General features: G+C 36.5%; 1 protein-coding gene and 1 long non-coding RNA gene across 2 annotated transcripts in view; one reads left to right on the plus strand and one right to left on the minus strand.

The window, feature by feature from the left end:
* Positions 1-25,501, plus strand: part of BMPER (BMP binding endothelial regulator) — a 300,921-nt gene that overhangs the window by 199,049 nt on the left and 76,371 nt on the right. The window contains exons 11-12 of the mRNA XM_053714435.1: positions 7,879-7,924; positions 15,022-15,351. Coding sequence (XP_053570410.1) covers positions 7,879-7,924; positions 15,022-15,351 — 376 coding nt within the window. The remainder of the gene's footprint in view (positions 1-7,878; positions 7,925-15,021; positions 15,352-25,501) is intronic.
* LOC128660533 (uncharacterized) lies at positions 17,585-21,679 on the minus strand. Its single transcript, XR_008402548.1, has 3 exons — positions 21,568-21,679; positions 19,127-19,314; positions 17,585-17,639 (listed from the first exon to the last, which is right to left on the minus strand). It is a non-coding gene; the product is annotated as an uncharacterized LOC128660533 (long non-coding RNA).

The following is a 25,501-nucleotide window of genomic DNA, read 5'->3' on the forward strand; positions in this document are numbered from 1 at the left end:
TAAATATATAAGTCAAATTTTTACTCTGTTTTGTTTTATTAATAGAAAATGTGCTGAAAATAATGGTTAATATACTAGTTGTAATGAACCATAAATTAAATACACCCAAATGGATTATCAGCATTATTGAAATACCTCCTAGTTAGCAAACTTTGTGCAACACTTGATGTAATACTAAATTTGAGGGTGTTTTGTTTACATATATTATTATAATCTTTTCCATATGAAAGAAATATAACACTGCTGCTGATTATTATATTCATATTCATAAACATGCTGTGATTCATCTGTTTTTTTTTTCCTTTCAATCTTTATTCATAATGGTTTTGTCTATTAATGGCAAATTTCCATTCTATATTTTGGGAAGCATTTCAGATATAAAACTAGGAACCTTGTAAAAAAAGAAAAAAAAAAGAAAAGAAACAGACAGATTGAAAACAGTCACAGAAAATATGGGATGCTATGATGTATTAGGTTTGAGTAAAATTATCTTATGTTTCATCTGCATCACCAAAGAAGTGAGGATATTATTGAAAGCATTTAAAAAACCATTAATTCTATGTAGCAGATTTTCTGTACAAAATCCTCAAGTCGGTTGTAAATTTAGTTAAAGATTCTTCGAGATACAGTGAAGAAAGCGTTTAATTTTGTACACATCTGTAGTTTATTACAAATCAAAAGTTGCCTTCTTTTCTTTAATGCCAAACGAGGCACAAAAAAAACAACAGCTGTTTCTGTTGCACAACCAAACAAAAACCTAATTAGTCTTGCCTGAAATATTTTCAGACATAAAATTGAAGGCTCATAAAACTGGGACGGCTTAAACAAGCTCCGATTAGAAAGAGTCTTGAGTAAAAAAAAAAATTTGGATTATATAATTTATCATACTCTTTAGGGAAAATTTCCTGTTGACTAACATTTACAACATATGTGAATTTAATGGGCTACCTTATTCCAAGATTAAAATAGAAGGTAGGGCCAGTACACACAGCATTCTTTGAACCAGAAGTTGGTTAGAAATGTCAACCTTAGGTGAACTCAAAGCAATGTTTCTGTTGGTGATTAGTGTAATATAATTTGTTAGATTGTTTCTAAAATCTTCAGAAGTGCCATAGTGCTTTTTTTTTCTTTCTTAGTCATCTTTAACGGATGCATCCATTTACCATAGCACGAAGAGGGTCAGGAACTGGAGAAAGACGCAGATGCTAACCTATTTAAAGGAATTGTTTTGGAAATGTGAATTTGTTCCAACTATGATCAAAATGTGCTTCATAAATAGTCTCGTCTTAGTGGCATATTAAGTAAAAAGCATATGGCTTTTAGCTTGTAGTAATATCACTGAATTAATATTTAAGGCTTTAATCGTTGGACTGAGTTTCGGTAATTTATTATTCTTTTGGTTTTCTAATTAAAATTATATTTTAAATTTAAATTAAACTTTACATTTTTGTGGCTTTAAAAATAAAAAACAAAATGAAAATAATACAGTGAAGTGTAAAAATCTAGTATATTAATTATTTGGGGAAACAACTGAAAGGAACAGCACAAAGCCATTTGTTTGTATATGTGTAGTATATATCAATTAAGCAATGTTAGCAAAATTTGCAGTGCAGGAACATACCCATTGAAAAACCTGTCAAGTATGTTCATTAATATCTTATGCTCTGGCTAATTAGAACCAGATACAAATGAGCATCTGCACTGATCGACCAATTACTGTGAATCCTATGTTATGCACTCCAGACTCTCTGGGGTCTCTGGAAAACTTACAGTTTTCTTAATTGAAATAACATTAAAACGTGGACAATATTAATAGTACCTAGCTATTTTTTGTATTCAGTAAATGACAGAGATCTGTGTGTGACTGGGAACATATTAAAGGAACATTAAACACTAAGGGCCAGATTACAAGTGGAGCGTTATTTAAGTTTTTCACGCTTGTCAGGTTGAGCTCGTATTACAAGATAACAGTAACAGTTTTTGCTCACACTCTAACCTGACTTCACATAGAAGAGTATGTTCTATTTATTCAGAAATACATATTTCTACACATGTCTGATGTTTTTTGCACACATATATATATATACAGGGAGTGCAGAATTATTAGGCAAATGAGTATTTTGACCACATCATCCTCTTTATGCATGTTGTCTTACTCCAAGCTGTATAGGCTTGAAAGCCTACTACCAATTAAGCATATTAGGTGATGTGCATCTCTGTAATGAGAAGGGGTGTGGTCTAATGACATCAACAACCTATATCAGGTGTGCATAATTATTAGGCAACTTCCTTTCCTTTGGCAAAATGGGTCAAAAGAAGGACTTGACAGGCTCAGAAAAGTAAAAAATAGTGAGATATCTTGCAGAGGGATGCAGCACTCTTAAAATTGCAAAGCTTCTGAAGCGTGATCATCGAACAATCAAGCGTTTCATTCAAAATAGTCAACAGGGTCGCAAGAAGCGTGTGGAAAAACCAAGGCGCAAAATAACTGCCCATGAACTGAGAAAAGTCAAGCGTGCAGCTGCCAAGATGCCACTTGCCACCAGTTTGGCCATATTTCAGAGCTGCAACATCACTGGAGTGCCCAAAAGCACACGGTGTGCAATACTCAGAGACATGGCCAAGGTAAGAAAGGCTGAAAGACGACCACCACTGAACAAGACACACAAGCTGAAACATCAAGACTGGGCCAAGAAATATCTCAAGACTGATTTTTCTAAGGTTTTATGGACTGATGAAATGAGAGTGAGTCTTGATGGGCCAGATGGATGGGCCCGTGGCTGGATTGGTAAAGGGCAGAGAGCTCCAGTCCGACTCAGACGCCAGCAAGGTGGAGGTGGAGTACTGGTTTGGGCTGGTATCATCAAAGATTAGTTTGTGGGGCCTTTTCGGGTTGAGGATGGAGTCAAGCTCAACTCCCAGTCCTACTGCCAGTTTCTGGAAGACACCTTCTTCAAGCAGTGGTACAGGAAGAAGTCTGCATCCTTCAAGAAAAACATGATTTTCATGCAGGACAATGCTCCATCACACGCGTCCAAGTACTACACAGCGTGGCTGGCAAGAAAAGGTATAAAAGAAGAAAATCTAATGACATGGCCTCCTTGTTCACCTGATCTGAACCCCATTGAGAACCTGTGGTCCATCATCAAATGTGAGATTTACAAGGAGGGAAAACAGTACACCTCTCTGAACAGTGTCTGGGAGGCTGTGGTTGCTGCTGCACGCAATGTTGATGGTGAACAGATCAAAACACTGACAGAATCCATGGATGGCAGGCTTTTGAGTGTCCTTGCAAAGAAAGGTGGCTATATTGGTCACTGATTTGTTTTTGTTTTGTTTTTGAATGTCAGAAATGTATATTTGTGAATGTTGAGATGTTATATTGGTTTCACTGGTAAAAATAAATAATTGAAATGGGTATATATTTGTTTTTTGTTAAGTTGCACAGTAATAGTCACCTGCACACACAGATATCCCCCTAAAATAGCTAAAACTAAAAACAAACTAAAAACTACTTCCAAAAATATTCAGCTTTGATATTAATGAGTTTTTTGGGTTCATTGAGAACATGGTTGTTGTTCAATAATAAAATTAATCCTCAAAAATACAACTTGCCTAATAATTCTGCACTCCCTGTATATACATGATTATATATAGGTACTGTATATAAAGAGTATGTTCTATTTATCCATAAATAAATATTTAATTATTATGATTATTATTCTTTAATTATAAAGCGCCAACAGATTCCGCAGTGCTGCCCATGGGTACAAGGATAACAATACAATGGAGAAACAATACAATAAAAGACAAAATGTTTGCAGACAAATACAGGGGGAATTGAGGGCCCTATTCCCGTGGGAACTTACAATCTAACGGCTAGATTTAGAGTTTTGTCGGTAAAGACCCGTGTAGCTAACGCTGCTTTTTTTCCCAACGCACCCTTCCAACAATGCTGGTATTTAGAGTTGTCTGAGGGGCTGCGTTAGGCTCAAAAAAGGGAGAGTTGAGCCTAATGTAGCTCCACTTCAACCCTCAATACCAGCGTTGCTTACAGTAGCGGTGGAAAAATGTGCTTGTGCACGATATCCCCATAGGAAACAATGGGGCATTTTGGGCTGAAAAAAAAACTAACACCTGCAAAAAAGCAACGTTCAGCTCCTAACGCAGCCCCATTGTTTCCTATGGGGAAACACTCTCTAAGACTGCACCTAACACCCTAACATGAACCCGGAGTCTAAACACCCCTAACCTTACACTTATTAACCCCTAATCTGCCGCCCCCGCTATCGCTGACACCTGCATTATACTATTAACCCCTAACCTGTTGCTCCGGACACCGCCGCAACCTACATTATCCCTATGAACCTCTAATCTGCTTCCCCTAACACCGCCGACCCCTATATTATATTTATTAACCCCTAATCTGCCCCCCCCAACGTCGCCGCTACCTTACCTACACTTATTAACCCCTAATCTGCTGACCGGACCTCGCCACCACCATAATAAATGTATTAACCCCTAAACCGCCGCACTCCCACCTCGCAAACACTATACTAAATTTGATTAACCCCTAATCTGCCCTCCCTAACATCGCCGCCACCTACCTACAATTATTAACCCCTAATCTCCCGCCCGCACCGTCGCCGCTACTATAATAAAGTTATTAACCCCTAAACCTAACTCTAACCCTAACACCCCCTAACATAAATATAATTTAAATTTAATGAAATAATATTCCTAAAATTCAATAAAATAATCCTATTTAAAACTAAATACTTACCTAGAAAAAAAACCCTAATATAGCTACAATATAACTAATAATTACATTGTAGCTATTTTAGGATTTATATTAATTTTACAGGCAACTTTGTATTTATTTTAACTAGGTACAATAGCTATTAAATAGTTAATAACTATTTAAAAGCTACCTAGTTAAAATAAGTACAAAATTACCTGTAAAATAAATCCTAACCTAAGTTACAAATACACCTAACACTACACTATCATTAAATTAATTAAATAAATTACATACAATTAGCTAAAATAAAATACAATAAAATAAACTATACTATAATACAAAAACAAACAAACACTAAATTACAAAAAATAACAAAGAATTACAAGAAGTTTAAACTAATTACACCTAATCTAAGCCCCCTAATAAAATAAAAAAGCCCCCCAAAATACAAAATTCCCTACCCTATTCTAAAATACAAAAGTAATCAGCTCTTTTACCAGCCCTTAAAAGGGCTTTTTGCGGGGCATTGCCCCAAACTAATCAGCTCTTTTACCCAAAAAGAAAAATACAATACCCCCCCAACATTACAACCCACCACCCACATACCCCTACTCTAACCCACCCAAACCCCCCTTAAATAAACCTATCGCTAACCCCCTGAAGATCATCCTACCTTGAGTCGTCTTAACCCAGCCAAGCCAAATTCTTCATCCAAGGTGCGCAGAGGAGGTCCTTCATCCGGTAAAAGTCTTCATCCAAGCGGCAAAGAAGAGGTCCTCCATCCGGTAGAAGTGTTCATCCAGGCGACGTCTTCAATCTTCATCCATCCGGAGTGGAGCCATCTTCAACTGAGCCGACGCGGAGCCATCCTCTTCAACCGACGGACTAACGATGAATGAAGGTTCCTTTAAGGGACGTCATCTAAGATGGCGTCCCTTCAATTGCAAAACAAAAGAAAGACAGATGCGCCACATGGCCCAATATTGTTTGTTCAAAGCAGTATATATAATCTGGTCGTGTTAATGCAGACTCACAATTCAGGAAGCACTTCAATCAGTGCAATAGAAGCAGCCTGGGATCAATCACAGTCACCCAGCAGACCGACCTCTAGGATAAGGTGGAGTTATCTGTAGTGGATATATAGAGAGACACAAAGGTGCCTATATGGCCTAGTACAGTTTGAACTCAGGATATATTACAGTGTTTAAAGTAATATACTCACATTTGAAAAAGCATCTACAGTGATGCTAATCGAGCAGGATGGGATTAATGTAGTCACCCAACAGACTTTTAGAATAGGTATCCACAGGAAGCAATCAGCAGGTGTCCAATAGATTGGGCCAAAATAAATTGGTCCACAAAATGCACAAGAGCAAGTGTGTTTTAATAAAGTATTGTATTTACTAATAAAAACAAGTAAAAACAAGTAAAAACAAGCGACGCGTTTCTCAGCACACAGGCTGTTTCATCAGGCTTATCTTAGAATTCTATCAGCCAATCGGAATTAAGGTATAAAAAATCTGATTGGCTGATGCAATCAGCCAATCAGATTGAAGTTCAATCCGATTGGCTGATCCAATCAGCCAATCGTATTGAACTTGCATTCTATTGGCTGATCGGAACAGCCAATAGATAATAATATAGATAATAATAATAATAAGATAATAATATAGGAATATCTATTTATTAATACTTAGAACATATTCTGCTGTTTGTATCTCTATGTTAAATCCCTTTAGCTGCCTTTTTTTTTCTAAAACCTAAGACCTCATGTCGTTGAGCCTTTATAACTTTTTTGTGCAATATTTTTCTTCAATAATTTTCTACTAGACAGTGTTATTATGAGTGTAACTGAACTTAAAAAGAGAGAGAGAGATGCACTCAGCTGAGACAGAACAAAAGCTGGAAAAACTTCCGTGCCTGTTCATTTTATTATAGTGTGCCACTCAGGGTGCATACTCTTTTAGCTGAACTTAGTAATGTACAGTAAGTTCTGTAACTGAACTTAGTAATGTATTTTTCATGTGTTTTGTGACACTTTTTTGTTTTGCAAAACAGTTACCCAGAGCTCTGAGGTCATGGTAACCCAACGAGCAATAACTTAAATTGCGGTCAAGCGATCGCGTTTACTTTCAACTTGTAATGTGAGCAAAAAAACGATACTTGCAAACAGCCGAGATAAACCGCATTTCACTTTGCACAATATATAGGGTGCCACTCGTAACCTAGCCCTAAATACTTTTTATAAGCATAGTATTGAGGTTATTCCTCACTTCCCTCTAGTCATGGTTGCCACCATGTTGAAATCTAGCTTCCGCTACATTCCAGTGCTGACCTGTTTGCACATGTGCAGTAAATCTTCTTCAGATACCTGCAGTGTAACCGAGGTTCCATAATTGCAGCACCTATGATTAGAGGAAGGTGCATGAAATATATTTTGTGTTTAATGTCCCTTTTAATGAAAACAACCATATAGTATATAATAATTACATTATAAATGTATAGCAATTTAATCTAATATTACTTATTTTAGTACGTTTTAGTTATTGGCTACAGTATTTGTGGTGGTTTTTATCTTTGGAATTGAAAAATATTTTCAAAATAAGTATAAATACATCAAAGACAAACATATCATTTTCAAAGACAACTGAATTTGAATAACTGGTCAATTTTCCATTGAGAATAAATAGCGCTGTTGTTTTTTTTTCTAAAAAGCAATCGTATCATCTTGACATTGTTACTGAAAACACTGTATTCTCACTTCACAGAAACACACCCTGGCAAATGACCTACGGCCGGGTCAAGTTGACAGAGATTTAAAAAGACTGAACAATACGATTGCTTGGTGTCAAGTTTGCACATTCGTGAATGAACTGAGCTTCTGATCTATCTTTGATTGTTGGGAAAGGTAGAAACAGAGGGCTCTTTTCAGTCGCTATTTCTTATAATTACTGACATGGAAGCCACTGTGAATAGCTTCAGTTGTCTTTAGTACATGATATTGGAAGTACTCTTTATGCTTCAGTGACCTGCAAGCTAATCTGAACTATTTTCAAAGGTTTACCCACCTGGGATTTTAGGATTTTATCCAAATCATTCAGTGTCTGAATCACATATTCTTGATGTCTGTTTTACAGGGCAAAATACTGAATAGAAAAGGATGCTGCCCTATTTGCACTGAAAGTGAGTAAGTTCAGTTTTATTCATTTAAATAATTTTTCTTTATCCTTATAGATGCCATTATTACACAAACACACACCTATACACACACACCTACAAACATTTACACACACATACACACACACACCTACACACAAACACACACCTACCACACACACACATACACACCTACACACACACATACCTATACACACATACACACCTACACACACATACACACACAACTACACACACATACACACCTACACACGCACATACACACCTTCACACACAACTACACACAGATACACACACATACACACACACCTACACACAGATACACACATACACACCTATACACACATACACACACACATTCCCACCCACACACAAACACATTAACTAATATTAACTGATTATTCTAAAGTTACTTATACTATTTAAATAATTATTGTACATAGTATAAGATATTTTTTTTTTACTGAAATCTTTCTGGAATGTTTGATCTACTAATCTTGTGCTTATATTTGGTTAGTATAAAAATTTAATTATACACTTTTTAACTTTTTTTTTTTTTTTTTTTTAAATATTTTTTTTTTTTAAAGTATTTTATTTGAGGTTGCAAAAGTGATACGGGTGGCAAGATAAGAATAGAAAAAAAACAATACAAAAACAAACAAAATTTCACAGTTTCACTAGCATAAGAGAGCAACTGCACTGTTTACAAGTTAAGTGAAATTTTGAATAAACAATTAAACGCCCAATCATACTAATAGATGTTATGAGGACAGATGAGGCCCTAGTGATTAGGGAAGGCCTCAAAGTACAAAGTCCGGTACTGATGGCACGCAGGCCACACTACAGTCCAAAATCCCTGTTTTTGGGTCTGAGTGTCTCCAGCTAAGCTTCTCCACCAATCTAGATCATCTGTCACCAAGATTTAAATGAAATTTGAGGTAAATGTGGTGAATAACTCTGGAGCTGAAGCTCAGTGTGACCAGCAAAATGGCAGCTGCCCGGAAGTCCCCAATTATACACTTTTTAGATTAAAGGGTCATGATACCCAACATTTTAAAAGGACAGTCTACTTGAATTTTTTGTTATTGTTTAAAAAGATAGATAATGCCTTTACTACCCATTCTCCAGCTTTCCATAACCAGCATTGTTATATTAATATACTTTATGTCCTCTAAGTTTGCCTGTTTCTAAGCCCCAGCAGGCAGCCCCTTATTTCAGTGCTTTTTAAATCTTGCACAACAGCTAGACAGTGCTAGTTCATGTGTTTTGTATAGATACATTGTGCTCACTCCCATGGAGAATGATAATGGTTATACAAGAACCAGCACTGATTGGCTAAGATACAGGTAATCATAGAGGTAACAAGTATATTAATATAACAGTGTTGGTAATACAAAAATATTTTTAAACAATAATAATTTTCAATTAGACTGTCTCTTTAAGCACCTTTTCAATTTACTTATATTATAAAATTTGCTTCTTTCTTTTGATATCCTATTTTAAAGGGACAGTCAAGTCTAAAAAAAAACTTTCATGTTTTAAATAGGTCATGTAATTTTAAACAACTTTCCAATTTTCTTTTATCACATATTTTGCTTTGTTCTCTTGGTATTCTTAGTTGAAAGCTAAACCTAGAAAGGCTCATATGATAATTTCTAAGCCTTTGAAGGCTGCCTCTTATCACATGCTTTTTTATTTGCTTTTCACAACAGGGCAGAGCTAGTTCATGTGAGCCATATAGATAACATTGTGATCACACCCATGGCTTGTGACAGACACTGCACTAATTGTCTAAAATGAAAGTCAATAGATAATAAATAAAATGTCATGTGATCAGGGGGCTGTCAAGTTAATCACAGAGGTAAAAAGTATATTAATATAACTGTGTTGGTTATGCAAAACTGGGGAATGGGTAATAAAGGGATTATCTATCTTTTTAAACAAAAATGTTGGTGTTGACTCTCCCTTTAAGGAGCAGCAATGCACTACTGGGAGCTAGCTGCACACATCAGGTGAGCCAATGTCAAGAGGCATATATGTGCCACCACCAATCAGCAGCTATTTCCCAGTAGTGCATCTCTGTTCTTGAGCATATCTAGGTATGCTTTTCAACAAAGGATACAAAGAGAACAAAGCAAATTAGATAATATACTTAAACTGGAAATAGTTTAAAATTGCATGCTCTATTTAAATTAATAAACTTTCATTTTGACATCATTGACCTTTTAAGTACATCTAGGTTTAAAAAATATCATCTAGTATTAATATTTACATTAACATTAAAATTAGTTAAAGGGACATGGAAGTCAAACTTAAAGGGCCATTATAGTTGAAAAATGGGATGTACTAATTAATTATAACATGTACCTTTAACACTAGAGAACCTGCAATGCTGCTGTGTTTAAACGGACAGTTTACTGTGAGTGTCATTTCTTCTGCTGGCTGTGTTTACATAGTTTGTCAATAGTTTATACCTAGGTATAGAAACTTTCAGTATAGGTAGTCATACTACAGGCTAAACTGATATTTCAAATGCCAATATAAAGGCTAAGGAGTTATTTGTAAACAGTTGAATACACCACAGCAGGTAAAAATGGATCATTGGGAACATATTAAAGGAGAAGAAGTTTTTAAGTAAACTGTCCCTTTAACCCCCAGACATAGCCTCTGACTCAAACAGCAGCAGTAGTTGCATAGTCCAGCTGTAGGATTGCAGTTTCTGATTGGGAGACAGGACCAGAAGTTATTTCTCTTGGTATTCTTTTTTAAACTTATCTCCTTTTCATGACAGCATACCTAAGTAGGTTTATGAGTGTGCCTGTGCCTTGAAGACTATATGGTAGCAGTAACATCACTGCATCACTTCTGCCATATGCTCAAAGCATACTAAGCTACTGCTTGCTTAAAAACAGCAATTCCCCAAAGTGTTCTCAGTAGATCCATATTACCAAGTCATGTCAAAAAGTAGTTACACCCTAGGTTGTCACTATGCATTCCAATTAGGACACCTCTTTCCTTGTGATCTTAAAGGGACAGTCAACACCAGAATTTTTGTTGTTTAAAAAGAAAGATAATCCCTTTATTACCCATTCCCCAGTTTTGCATAACCAACACTGTTATAGATATACACTTTTTACCTCTGTGATTACCTTTTATCTAAGACTCTGCAGACTGCCCCCTTATTTCAGTTCTTTTGACAGACTTGCTTTTTAGCCAATCAGTGCGCACACCAGGGTAACTTCACGTGCATGAGGTCAATTGTATCTATATGAAACACATGCACTAATGCCCTATAGTGGTCAAAATGCAGTCAGATTAGAGGCAGTCTTCAAGGTATAATAAATTAGCATATGAACCTCCTAGAATTAGCTTTCAACTAAGAATACCAAGAGAACAAAGCAAAATTGACGATACAAGTAAATTGGAAAGTTGTTTAAAATTATATTCCCCATTTAAATCATGAAAGGTTTTTTTGGACTTGACTGTCCCTTTAAAGAAGATGTTAAAACTCATTAGCAGATGAGTAGTACGCCTCAATGAGCAGCATAAAAGCAAATAATTTTATACTCTTGGTAGAATGAACAACCACTAGATCCAGTGTGAAAATAAAAATTACATTTTATTTTTCAAAAGCAAATACAATAAAATAATAAGCAAGAAATGTAGCATAAAACTATCCAATACATAAGAATTAATTTGATAAGTATGTAATTGTACATTGTACAAAGAGCATTATTAAAGGGGCGGTCTATACCTTAGTCATCTTAAAGTTTTACTTTAGATTAAGCTGCAAATAGCCTCCTGCAACCCTTTCTTTATCATGCAGCAGGAACAGTAAAAAAGTTATTTTAAAATGAATATTGTTTCTGGCCACTTTTAAATGACTGCCAAGCTCCACCTACTGATGACATCACGATCTGGGCTGCATATGGCATTCCAATCGCAAAAGGCTAACTAGTTGGATTCAACAGACTGTCAATGCTATTCAGCAGAGTGCCTAGATGCAGCCCAGATCGTGATTTCATCAGTGGGCGGAGTTTGGCAGTCATTTCAAAGTGGCCAGAAACAAAATTAATTTTAAAATAACTTTTTTACCATTCCAGGTGCGTGATATAGAAAGGGTGCAGGAGGCTGTTTGCTGCTTAATCTAAGGTAAGACTTTAAGATGATTAAAAATAAATAAATAATATATATATATATATATATATATATATATATACACACAGTATCTCACAAAAGTGAGTACACCCCTCACATTTTGTAAATATTTTATTATATCTTTTCATGTGACAACACTGAAGAAATATTATAAAATATTTACAAAAATGTGAGGGGTGTACTCACTTTTGTGAGATACTGTGTATATATATTATATTAATATTTAACCCTTTTGTGTCAGTGCTAAAGTGCCTACATCGGAACAACTGTTCCAATGTAGACAAATTGAAACCACGAGATTTCAATTATTGGATCGCGTCTGGGGGTCGTCCCTACAACCCTAGTAAACACCCTCCAGACCGCGATCAAATCCTGACAGCACAGAAGGCTTCAGGACAGCCGTTAGCTATGACGTTCTATTCCGTCATAACGGCTTTAAAGCCCAGTGTAATTATGACGGAATAGAACGGCATAACGGCTTTAAAAGGTTAAACTGATTCTGTTTACATTGCTTTTATATGTATTAGAACATGTTTATGGTCTTTAAATGGATTGGAAAGTCAAAATTAAACTTACATGATTAAGATAGAGCATACCATTTTAAGAAACATTTAAATTCACATCTATTTTCAAATGTGCTTTGTTCTCTTGGTATCCCTTGTTGTAAAAGAATATGCATATATCCTACACTAGTGGGAGCTAGCTGCTGATTGGTGCCTGCACACATTTGTCTTTTCTGATTGGCTAACTAGATGTGTTCAGCTAACTTCCAGTAGTGCAATGCTGTTCCTTCAGCAATGGATAACAAGAGAATGAAGCAAATTTGATAATTGAAGTAAATTGGAAAGTTATTTGAAATTGTATGTTCTATCTGAACCATGAAAGAACAATTTGGGGTTTGCTGTCCCTTTAAAGGTACACTAAACCCACATTTTTTCTTTAATGATTCAGATAGAGCATGCAATTTTTAAACAACTTTCTGTTCACTCCTATTATCAAATTTTCTTTGTTTTCTTGTTATCTTTATTTAAAAAGCAGGAATGTAAAGCTTAAGAGCTAGCCTATTTTTGGTTCAGAACCTGGGTTACACTTGCTTATTGGTTTGCTAAATATAGCCACCAATAAGCAAGTGCTATCCAGGGTGCTGAACCTAAAATGGACTGGCTCCTAAGCTTTAAATTCCTGCTTTTTAAATAAAGATAGCAAGAGAACGAAGAAAATTTGATGCTCGGAGTAAGTTAGAATGTTATTAAAAAATTGCATGCTCTATCTAAATCGTTAAAGAAAAAAATGTGTGTTTAGTATAGTTTTAAGATAGCAGTCAATTGCTATTTTCCCAGCTGTAAAAAAGTAACTGCTTTCTGCAGTGGTGTTGTTAATTCACATGAACTTTTTAACCTAAATATTAATATAAATTTGCATTATGACGTAGGTCTGAATTTGGTCCACCAGATGCAGGCTAGAGGAAAGGGAACACAATAATAGGTTAATTATCTGGGGAAAAAGACAACTGCATCAATGGAAGGTGATGTGCATTGACCTTAATCTTACAAGTGGTCTCATAGGAATGGCTTCACATAGTATCTAATGTGTGGTAGTGTCTCTATGTACTGTGTTTATCTTCCTTTTGAGCACATCTGTTGCCCAAAACGAGGAGCTACATGATTACTTATTTAGAACTCTACAAACAGATGTTGAACAGAAGATCCATGTGAATGAACATCTCACATGAATTTTATCTACTAATTGAACTGTATACATTTATATGTATTAATTGTACATGTTAATCAGCAAAGTAAAGCTACCTTTATAGATGCAACAAAACCATATATTGGTGTGGATTCTATAAGTGTCTCATTGATGTAAAAATCTTTATGCAATGCATTTCTATTTCCATTCAGACCAAGGGGTAGATTTATCATAGTGCGAGTGGAATTCTCTTGGTATCATTTGTTGAAGGAGCAGCAAAGCACTACTGGTTTCTAACAGAACACATGGGTGAGCCAATGACAATCGGTATATATATGTAGCCACCAATCAGCAGCTATAACCTAGGTTCTTTGTTGCACATGAGCTTTCCTAGATAAACCTTTAAGCAAAGGATATCAAGAGAATGAAGCAAATTAAATTATAGAATTAAATTGGAACGTTGTTTAAAATTGTATTCTCTGTCTAAATTATGAATGTCTAATTATGACTTTACTGTCCCTTTAAAGGGCTCTGTTTGGTGTAAGGTTAGTTTCTGGCTACTGTGCTGTGAATCTGGAAAGGGTACACTCGCTGAATGCACACAATTGATACTATGGATACTTTACAAGATAACAGATCTGTAATCAGGATCAAGTACACAGTGTAGAGTGAATCATTTATTTTGTAGTAATTATTTGTATAATGTAGTGCTAAGTACACTACAATATGTCACACACAAGTGATATAATCCAGTATACAGTAACATAGACTTGACAAAAAAAAACATATACAAGAGGAGAAGGACCCTAATATGTAGCAAATAATATTATATTTTTCCATTCTACTGTTAATGAGATTTCTCTCAGTGCAGTCAATTTAATGTATTTTGCATTAACAGATTAGATTGTTGTTCAACTAACCTTTAAAGGCCATTATAGTAGAAAAAATGTGTTTAAACCCTGAGTGAAAATACCTAATAACTTGTGCTAGTTGCACGACCCAGCTGTGTAACTAGAGCTGCTGATTGGATCAGCGTCACTGCCCTGTGTTCTGAGCAGTGCTTCTACTATGTGTTTAACCCCTTGTGGGGGTTAAACACATAGAGGTGCAAGGTCCCTAGTCTTAAAATGATATGATCTAACAAAGTAGAGATGTAATCTTTTGACTATAATCCCCCTTTAATATAGTAATGATAGTAAATACACTATATTCCTTATATTGCAATTTGTTTATTTTTCCTTGTGTATTTTACACAGAGCCAGGAGTCTGCACTGTATTTGGGGACCCCCACTACAATACATTCGATGGTCGGACGTTCAATTTTCAAGGAACATGTCAATATGTTTTAACCAAAGACTGCTCCTCTTCTATGTCATCATTTCAAGTGCTAGTAAAAAATGATGCTCGGCGGACTCATTCCTTTTCATGGACTAAATCAGTGGACTTGGTGTTGGAAAACAGTATTATCAGCCTTCAGCAACATCTCACAGTGAAATGGAATGGAACACGAATATCATTGCCCTATGAAACGCCTCAGTTTCACATAGACTTAGAAGGATATCTTCTGAAGGTAACAACTAAAGCAGGTGAGTCTTGCAGGCATGTGTTGAGCAAATCTGAACATCTGTTTATGTGTTTACAAATTATATATGAAACACAGTTTGTTTTAAAATAGACTGATTATTTCAGCCACACTGTACAAATGTGCTATAATTACATGAATGCCTTTGGGTACTAGGGGACATTGTTGATTATGTACTCCCTTGGAGGTCCTGTGGACAAACCTCATGATTATTTACCAAATCAGATTTACATACACACACACTCTCACACACAAACACATGCACACACAAACAGATACTCTCTCTCATACACACATAAACAAACACATACTCTCACACACACACATATACAAACACACACAGACACACAAACACACTCACTCACACATACACACACATAAACAAACACACACTCTCTCACACACACATATACAAACACACACAGACACACAAACACACTCACTCACACATACACACACATAAACAAACACACACTCTCTCACACACACATATACAAACACACACAGACACACAAACACACTCACTCACACATACACACACATAAACAAACACACACTCTCTCACACACACATATACAAACACACACAGACACACAAACATACTCACTCACACATACACACACATACAAACACACACAGACACCACACTCACTCACACATACACACACATATACAAACACACACAGACACCACACTCACTCACACATACACACACATATACAAACACACACAGACACACAAACACACTCACTCACTCACACATACACACACATATACAAACACACACAGACACCACACTCACTCACACATACACACACACATACAAACACACACAGACACACAAACACACTCACTCACACATACACACACATATACAAACACACACAGACACACAAACACACTCACTCACACATACACACACATATACACAGACAAGGAAGTTTAAGTTGCTTGTAGTGCTGTGTTTACTGCTTGCAAGGAGAGAAACTGGCTTATAGAAACAGTAAAATCAAAATTAAACTTTCATGATTAGATAGAGCATGTGATTTTAAACAAATATTCTTATTTACTTATTTATCAAATTTGCTTTGTTCTCTTGATATAGGTAAAGATAGGTAGACTAATAGGAGCTCAGGAGCATGCACACGTTTTTTAGCACTCTGTGGCAGCAGTGTTTGCTAGTATGTATAATAGTGCTATAAACATTGTTGCAAACACTGTTGCCAGATGGTTAAAAACAAGTGCACGCTCCTGAGCTAACCTAGGATTACTTTTTAATAAAGGATACCAAGAGAACTAAGCAAAATTGATAACAGAGATTGGAAAGCTGAAAACTTTTTTTAAAATTGTAGTCTCTGGGGCCTGTTTACTATGGTGCGAGCGGACATGATCCGATATAGCGGATCATGTCTGCTGCACATCGATAAATGACGACAGCATACGCTGTCAGCATTTATCATTGCACCAGCAGTTCTTGTGAACTGCTAGTGTAATGCCGCCCCCTGCAGATTTGCAGCCAATCGGCCGCTAGCAGGGGTGTCAATCAACCCGATTATATTTGATCGGGTTGATTTCTATCCGAGGCCTCAGAGCAGGCAGACAGGTTATGGAGCAGCGGTATTTAGACCACTGCTTCATAACTTCTGTTTCCAGCGAAACTGAAGGCTCCCTGGAAACACGGGGCATCAAGCTCCATACGGAGCTTGATAAATTGACCCCTCTATCTGAATAATTAAATAAATGATTTGGGTTTAATGTCCCTTTAACCACAGCACTGTAGTCTGTAGGTCTTCTGTTCTTCTGTATTTACTTCAAAATGACACATAAGGGTAGGAATAAACCTTCACTCCAACATTGAAGTTTCAAAAACAGTCTGTAAACAACTGAGTAAATCATTCCAAAAGGTTTTATTCAAGTGTAAAACAAAAGGTTCACACCACTCCACACAGCACAGCTAACTTCCTAATACCCATAGAACAGACTGATTATCTGTATCAGCCATAACGAATGTATGATATACAGGCTACAACCATTTTTTTTGCTGTTGGCATATTTTAAGGATACTTATACAAGTAACAATAACAAATGTATCTTGTTACTTAATGTATCCTGTTACTTAATCAGCTGTTGTTCTATTAGCAAAGTGAAGGGTAATATTAATATGAGCTCAAACATCACAGGTCGCTAAGGCAAATTATAAATTAGGAATAAACCTGGCCATTGGACTGGTTTGTGGTCCATACTGTATACAGTGGAGGCTCCTCCATATGAGCACAGCCGCACGTGAGCCCCCTGGAAAAAAAAGAAAAAAAGAAAGAAAATACATTTTTTTGGCTGAATAAATATAATTTCTCCAATAGCCCCCCTATTGGAAAAATTATATTTATTCAGCCAAAAAAAGCACGTACGGTAGAGAGGTATAGCCTGCTATATTTTTTTTCCACATTTTTTCTATGTGCCTGCTGCTCCGCCCATAACAAAGCCTATACTTTTGCTAATCGCACAATTTTCAATGTACAAGTTGGGCCATTTCTATGGGCGGGCAGCAGGGGGAGCTCCCAAGGCTTAGGAACTAACTACAAGTCTCATAATGCATAGCCATTACTTACCCAATGAGAGAGCGGTCTGGTCAGGGAAGGAGGGGCTGCAGACTTGCGTGTGTGGAACAGAAATACTGGCACTGCTAATCAAGGTATGTCTCCATTTATAGCCAATACCTGCTTGAATTACAACCTATTTCAGTCTCTGTTATTCTCCCTGATCGGCTACACTGAACTGCTCTACTTGCTGCTGTTACAGTCTACACTCTTTATCTTTATGCTGTAATAAGATCTGGAGTGAGTTTTTGCCTAAGTAGATATGATGATAAAGTAGGACTGTCCTACTTTATCATCATATCTACTTAGGCAAAAACTCACTCCAGATCTTATTACAGCATAAAGATAAAGAGTGTAGACTGCAACAGCAGCAACTTAGCAAGTAGAGCAGTTCAGTGTAGCCGATCAAGGAGAATTACACCAGTGAAGATTTCTAAGATGGAAAATGTTTTTACTACATTTGTTATGTATATTCTTTACTGATGCATAATGATTTTTTTTATTTTACATCTGTAGTATCATGCAGATGTTAGAGCGCCCTAGACTATTACTTGAGCAATAAAAAAACTTTTAGCTTGTAATATGAGTGCAAAAATAAAAGGTCTCTTCCAAAAACCACAATACAGCCACACAAATGTAGCCACGCACACAAATGCAAGCTCTTAATCAAACAAACTAGGAAAAAGTCAGGGTTCACAGACTTGCATTTGTGTGCATGGCTGCATTTGTGTGGCTGTATTAGGGATCCAGATTTTTGGAAGAGACCTTGACGTGGTACCTGGGCTCGTCCCATTTGGCCAAATGTGGTAACTGACTTCCAATTTTGCTTTTAATCTTAGCTGAGAGCTTGTGAGCGAGTGGCGGACTTTTTCTGTGTGTTGTATTGTCTGCTTTGTAATTTTCCCTATGGACTTGCACCCAGGCAGGCCCGGGGTTAACTGCCTGTGACTCTAGAAATAGTGTAGTTTTAAGAGAGTGCTATAGCACCAAAGCTGAGCCTGTTTAGGGGTCATGGGATGTGTACCTGGTCCGGTCTGAGAGTGCTGTCCCCTTTTCCTTGTTTTGCATATATATACAGTATATGTATATACATAAACACACACACAGACATACATACACACACACACACACACACACACACTACAGCACTAAGAAAAACACTTACCATAGCAACCTGCTTACTTGTTATGCAGTTTTCTTTTTTTCTGGTTGTTTTTCAGTCACTACAAGTTTAGCCTAATGGTTATTAGAAGAACTGCAGCCTTGTAAACAAGCTCCTTTATAATCTGATTTTGCTTGAACAGCAGAGGGCCTACTAAAAGGAAGGGCCCGGTAGCAGTCCAGACCCTGAGACCCCTGTAGTTAGGCACCTGAAAGAATAATAGTAGATGGATCTGTAGTAATTAATTTAAAAAAAAACTAGGATTTACTAAGCTATTTACAAATCATGCATCATCACCACAGAGCTTTTATTAATATATCAATACTTTGTTTATCTATGCATGAGACTAAAAACAAATCTGAAAAAAAATATCTCCAGTAGTCGTAAAGTGGTATTCTTAGTAATAAGATAATAATGTATTGGCTCACTAGTAAAATGTATCAGGGTAACAAAAAGTTGATGGAATGCTAACCACATTTTTGTTTTGCAGTACTTTTTTGTTAGTCAAGATGTAAAAGTAGTGTGAATGGTTGGAGCAAATTAGTTTTTGTTGGAGAGTGTATTGGACAGGGAAGTGAAGCTAGCATTAAGAACATCTGGTATATTTCCTGGATCAACTCAGGAGTGAACAGACAAGCAGGTCCACAAACTCCTCAAAGATGTGTTAAGACCTTAAATTTGTTTTGACAAACTGATTTGGGACTGTAATATCCTGGTTGTAGATAAACACCGGGTGAATGCTGAGAACGTTCTTATTAACATGTGTCAAATACATAGAGAGGAACCCTGAGAGATTTAGTCTGCATAAAGTATTACTGTTCCAGATAAAACATAATTTACTGTTAAATGAATTAAACAGCATGTAAAATTAATGAAGTCAAATTCTCATGAAATTTGATCATTGAAAAATCATGAGGAACAATTATATTGGATTATAGAACTATAACAAAAACTGCATTTTGCAAAAAAAAAATGGTTTCCCTTATGTTCTTTTCTTTATTATGGTAACTCGAGCACTCCTTGATGTAAATCATATTCAGAAACCTGAAGCTAATGTCTGTTCACTTAGGAACATATGTATATTATTCTCTCGTTAATAATCATGTATTAAATGTTGACACATTGTGATTGTTGATTAAATATGACTTTACCATATGTGTCTTCAGTTTTCTGAGTGACAGTGACAATGATTTTAAAAATATTAAACTTTTTTCTTCCCAAAAGGGACAAAAAAGGTACAAAAAGGAAAATACAGTGTTAGATAATTTTATTGATGTACTGCTGTTTGCATATAACTGTGTTTAACAGATGGGTTAAACACAAAGTTAAAGTGAGCTACAGAGCAGCAATACTCTAGAGCAGTGTTTCTCAACTCCAGTCCTCAGGACCCTTAACCATTAGCTTAACAAAAGCACAGGTGAAATTATCCGCTGATAGTTTAGAGCAGGTTAGTAACCATGGTTACAGATCAGCTGATTATTTCACCTGTTAACCCTTTTCCGGTCCTTTAAATGTTTCATTTGTGCAGCCGGCGGGTCTTATTTAATTTTTGCTGCAATTTTTTTGAACTACACTGCTAAATAGCAAGTCACCACTAGATGTCGCTATTTAGCTGTAAAATTAAAAAGCGGCAAAGTCAGAATATATACGACATTTGAGCGCATGCGCTAAAACCCTTTGTCGGATATATTCCGACAAAGGACCGCAAAGGGTTTTTAAGGGTCCTGAGGACTGGGTTTGGGAGACACTACACTAGAGGGAGTTAGCTGAACAGATCTGATGAGCCAATGACAATAGGCATATAAGTGCAGCCACCAATCACCAGCTAGCTCTCAGCAGTGCATTGCTTCCCTTACGCCTACTTAGGTATGCCTTTCAACAAATGATACCAGAAAACAATGTCTATTTAATAATAGAAGTAAATTGACAAATCTCTTAAAAGGGCATTCTCTATATGAGCCATGAAAATGAAATTTCAACTTTCATATCTCTTAAAGTCTAGCATCATGGTTTGTTTTGTTTTTATAAACAGTGAAATAATAAAATGCACTAAGACATGGGGCCATTTCCCCCACTTTTATGTCCCTTTAACAAACAGTAACACCAGAAAACACAAAGTAGCCAGAAACCAGCAAAAACCTTCCAAGTCTTGGCTTACCAAGTTTAAGAAATACCATGAGCTAATGCACTTTAAGATAATTTAAATTCACATAGAAATACATCAGTCACTCAGACTTGTCCCTTCCATTAGCAATAGTTAGGTCCTTAGAGAATTATCTCTTCCAACGGCCTCATTTGTTAAGCTGAGAAAAGCGCTTGTTGCAGTGTGAAAACTGCCATTCATTTTAATAACAAATCAGTCTCTAAAAACATTTTTATTAAAAATGTTACTTTCTATCTTGTTTCTAGATCATTAATGTAATTTATTATTTATTTGTTATTTTAGATTTTTTTTATTAACCTTTTGAGTATTGTGGATGAGTTTCCTTTGATGTGGCCATTTAGGGACATATGAAATCGAGCTCCTTCACGGATCATGCAACATGTTGTAGATTCACGATTCTGGATCTTACACTTTCCAATCCAGCCACTCTGTAAATACATCATCCTTTTAAAGGCCATTAAAATAAAAAGACAAAGACAAAGCAATAACACTTACTCTGAATTTACAATAAGCAGTAGATTTTATTTTGACAAATCCTCATTTGTTGGCCCTCCTATATCATGTGGTCAGGGCCGCCACTAGAAATTTTGGGGCCCCTGACTTGACCATTGATCAGGGCCCCCCCCCTTGACATGTGCAATTTTTGACCAAGTGACTAAAACGTATATGCACTTTATTCTTAATTGTCTATTTAAACTTGGAAATGTTGTAAAGGTAGTAACATACACACACACAGACACACTCATACACTGAAACACACAAACACACTCACACATAAGGATTCACATATAGACACTCTAGCAGACACGCAAAGAAACACACTCAGACACAGAAGGAGATAGAGAGGGTGCCACATAGTGTGATATTGTTTTATGCAGAATGGTAGAAATCTGTAGAGGTGATGTGCTTACCAGAAGATGTTGTACTGTGCTGTGACCAGTACTATCTCGCCTGCTAGCACTTAAATCAGTGGCTAGTACACTGCCAAACAGAGTCTTTCCTGGGGCTCTTCCTTTAGGCTGTGGGCTCCAAAGGTATCTCCAGTGTTGGCTGTGAGCAAATCTTCGTTTTGTTACTTTGAATTTTGGCTCAGTATTGTTATATGAAAGAATGTGTACAACTTCCAGAATTAAAAGAATTTAAAATTCTAAAGCCTTTTAAATTCTTTTAATTCTGGAAGTTGTACACATTCTTTCATATAACAATACTGAGCCAAAATTCAAAGTAACAAAACGAAGATTTGCTCACAGCCAACACTGGAGATACCTTTGGAGCCCACAGCCTAAAGGAAGAGCCCCAGGAAAGACTCTGTTTGGCAGTGTACTAGCCACTGATTTAAGTGCTAGCAGGCGAGATAGTACTGGTCACAGCAAAGTACAACATCTTCTGGTAAGCACATCACCTCTACAGATTTCTACCATTCTGCATAAAACAATATCACACTATGTGGCGCCCTCTCTATCTCCTTCTCTAACAGTTACATCCCCGCTCTCTGGGAACAAGAGGAGCTGCCTTCATAAAAGTCTGATTAACAAGACCACTTCAAAGAAACAGACTTTAACCACTGGTTTTCTACAGTCATCAGCCGAGTCAGATTTACTCGACAAAGGATATAGTAACTATTTATATGCAGTCTAACTTGTTGGATTACTATATTGTTATTTTACATCTCAAATTTTTTTCGTTTTATTGTTTTATATTTTTTGTGAATATTTATACACAATCATTTATACATTGTCTCTTTGCCCATAACAGCGCGCCTTTTGTATTCCTCAGTGGGATACCACACTCAGACACAGAAACCCAAACAGACACTTAGCACTTGTTTACATTGACCTGACAAGTAATGAGGTAAACTACAGTTTTGTAAAAAAAGGAGATTTAGAAAACAAAATATGGAGTTCTGCTTATCTTTTTGTAAAGGAAGATGACAACTAAATTATGACAACAGCATGCAGTGGCTGAAAGGAAGGGCCTTGAACTGTCTAAACAATAATTTAAAGGTTAAATGGTGGAGTGGTTACTTCCGGAAAGGTTTTGTTAGTCTCAAAGTCTGTAGAAAGATGTGAATAATTTGTAGTAAGGTGAAAATGTCCTAAAAAGGAACAGACAATGGACACACACACACAAACTCAAACTTGCACATACACCCAAGGAAACACCGACAGAGACAGCCTCATAAAACACACAAAGACATATACACACATACACACACAGAGACGCCCACAGAAAACACACAAAGACATACACACACAGAGAGACAACCACATGAAAAACACAGAAAGACATACATACACACACCCACACTGAGACATCCACAGAAAACACACAAAGACATACACACCCCCTCACAGAGACACCCACAGAAAACACAGACATACATACATACACACAAACACCCTCACAGAAACACCCATAGAAAAAGCTCAAAGACATATGCACACACCCTCACAGACATCCACAGAAAATGCACAAAGACATACACACCCACCCTCACAGAGAGACCCACAGATAAAAAATACATACACATAGAGACACAAACCAAAGCACAAAGACATAAACACATACACCCACAGAAACACTCACAGGAGGAAACATTTATGCACCTTGCATCCCCTAAATCAACAGTGTGTGACATGCATGATAAAAAAAAATGCAGAAATTAAGAGATCACTTTTTAAAGAATCATATTTGTAAATGTGCAAACAAAAATAATTCTGTGAATTCAAAATTGTACATTAATGAGCTGGGTAGATGGCTAGATGAAGAAAAGTACCTTTAAAAGGTTGACATATGTTTGTTTGTTTTTTTCCCATTTTCCCAAACCAAGAGCACCACTTCAAATATAGTGTACAAATGTTCCCATCTGTCAGCTGTACTTATGGATTTTGAAAATGCTGTACTCTATATAGTCTTGGTGGGACCATAAGCTGTGGTACTCATACCATTAGATCTGGTTAAATGCAGGATTTAGGCTTGTTGGTATGTATTTCAAAATTAAGTCAGCTGTAGTGTAAACTGAACAGTTTTAAGTTAACCTGTCTCATTTCAAACACTGAGCAATCTTAGTCTGAGAGTATAAAATTTTATGCAGATGTAAAAATCTTAGATAAAATGCCTCCTTGCATCTGGAAAGTCCTTGCATAAAGGGGCAGTAAACTGGAATGTAATATATATATATATATATATATATATATATATATATATATATATATAAAATGCATATCTGCCAAAGGAGCATCTACCATTTGTGTATTGAGGAGGAAACATTTCTGCATGGTTTTAAATATAGAATTTCTACAGCATTGTCAAATAATCATAAATACACTGCTGCTAAAAAAATGTGTTTTTATGGACCCCTAGCCCCACCATACAACTACTACCACACTGAAGTTACAATCCAAAATTACACAAAGAAATAAAAAACATTTGCTAGGTAAGTCCTACCTCCTCTTCAAATGAAAGTGATCTGCCGTCTGACTCAGGCACACACTGTACAAAGTGCCAAGTCTGTCTCACACTGAGCATAGTGGTTTAGTGCACACTAAGAAATCCTCTCAAATGCTAATACTTTACTCCTTGTAATAACATTTCCCATGCTTAATTAGCACTCTGCTGTAGTACCCACCGGTGGCTACCAAAATTAAAAAAAAAAAAATTTTTTTATTTTTTTAGTTCTTGCCTCATGGGGCCCCCCTGGCTCATTGGGCCCCTGACAGGAGTCACCCCCTGATGGCGGCCCTGCATGTGGTAGCCATCAGCCAATCAAAGACTAGTATACAAATACACTGTGAACTTGTGCACATGCTTAATAGAAGCTATTGCCTCAGAAAGTGTGTAAATAATAAGACTGCATACACTTTATGGATCATGAAAGATTATATTTGAATTAGTGTCCCTTTAAATTAATTAAAAATAAAATAAATTATGAAAATACATTAAAAACCTTTTTTTATAAGGAATTATATATGTAACGTAATGTTCCTTTAACCCCTTAATGACCAAGGACGTACGCCACACGTCCTCAAAAAAAAGACAGTTAATGACCGAGGACGTGTGGCGTACGTCCTTGGTCTGGAAAGCAGCTGGAAGCGATCCTGCTCGCTTCCAGCTGCTTTCCGGTTATTGCAGTGATGCCTCGATATGGAGGCATCCTGCAATAACCCCCCATGGTCATCCGATGCAGAAAGAGCCACTCTGTGGCCCTCTCTGCACCGGACATCGGTGGCCG

Source organism: Bombina bombina, chromosome 5 (genome assembly GCF_027579735.1).
Source record: "Bombina bombina isolate aBomBom1 chromosome 5, aBomBom1.pri, whole genome shotgun sequence".
NCBI classification, from domain to species: domain Eukaryota; kingdom Metazoa; phylum Chordata; class Amphibia; order Anura; family Bombinatoridae; genus Bombina; species Bombina bombina.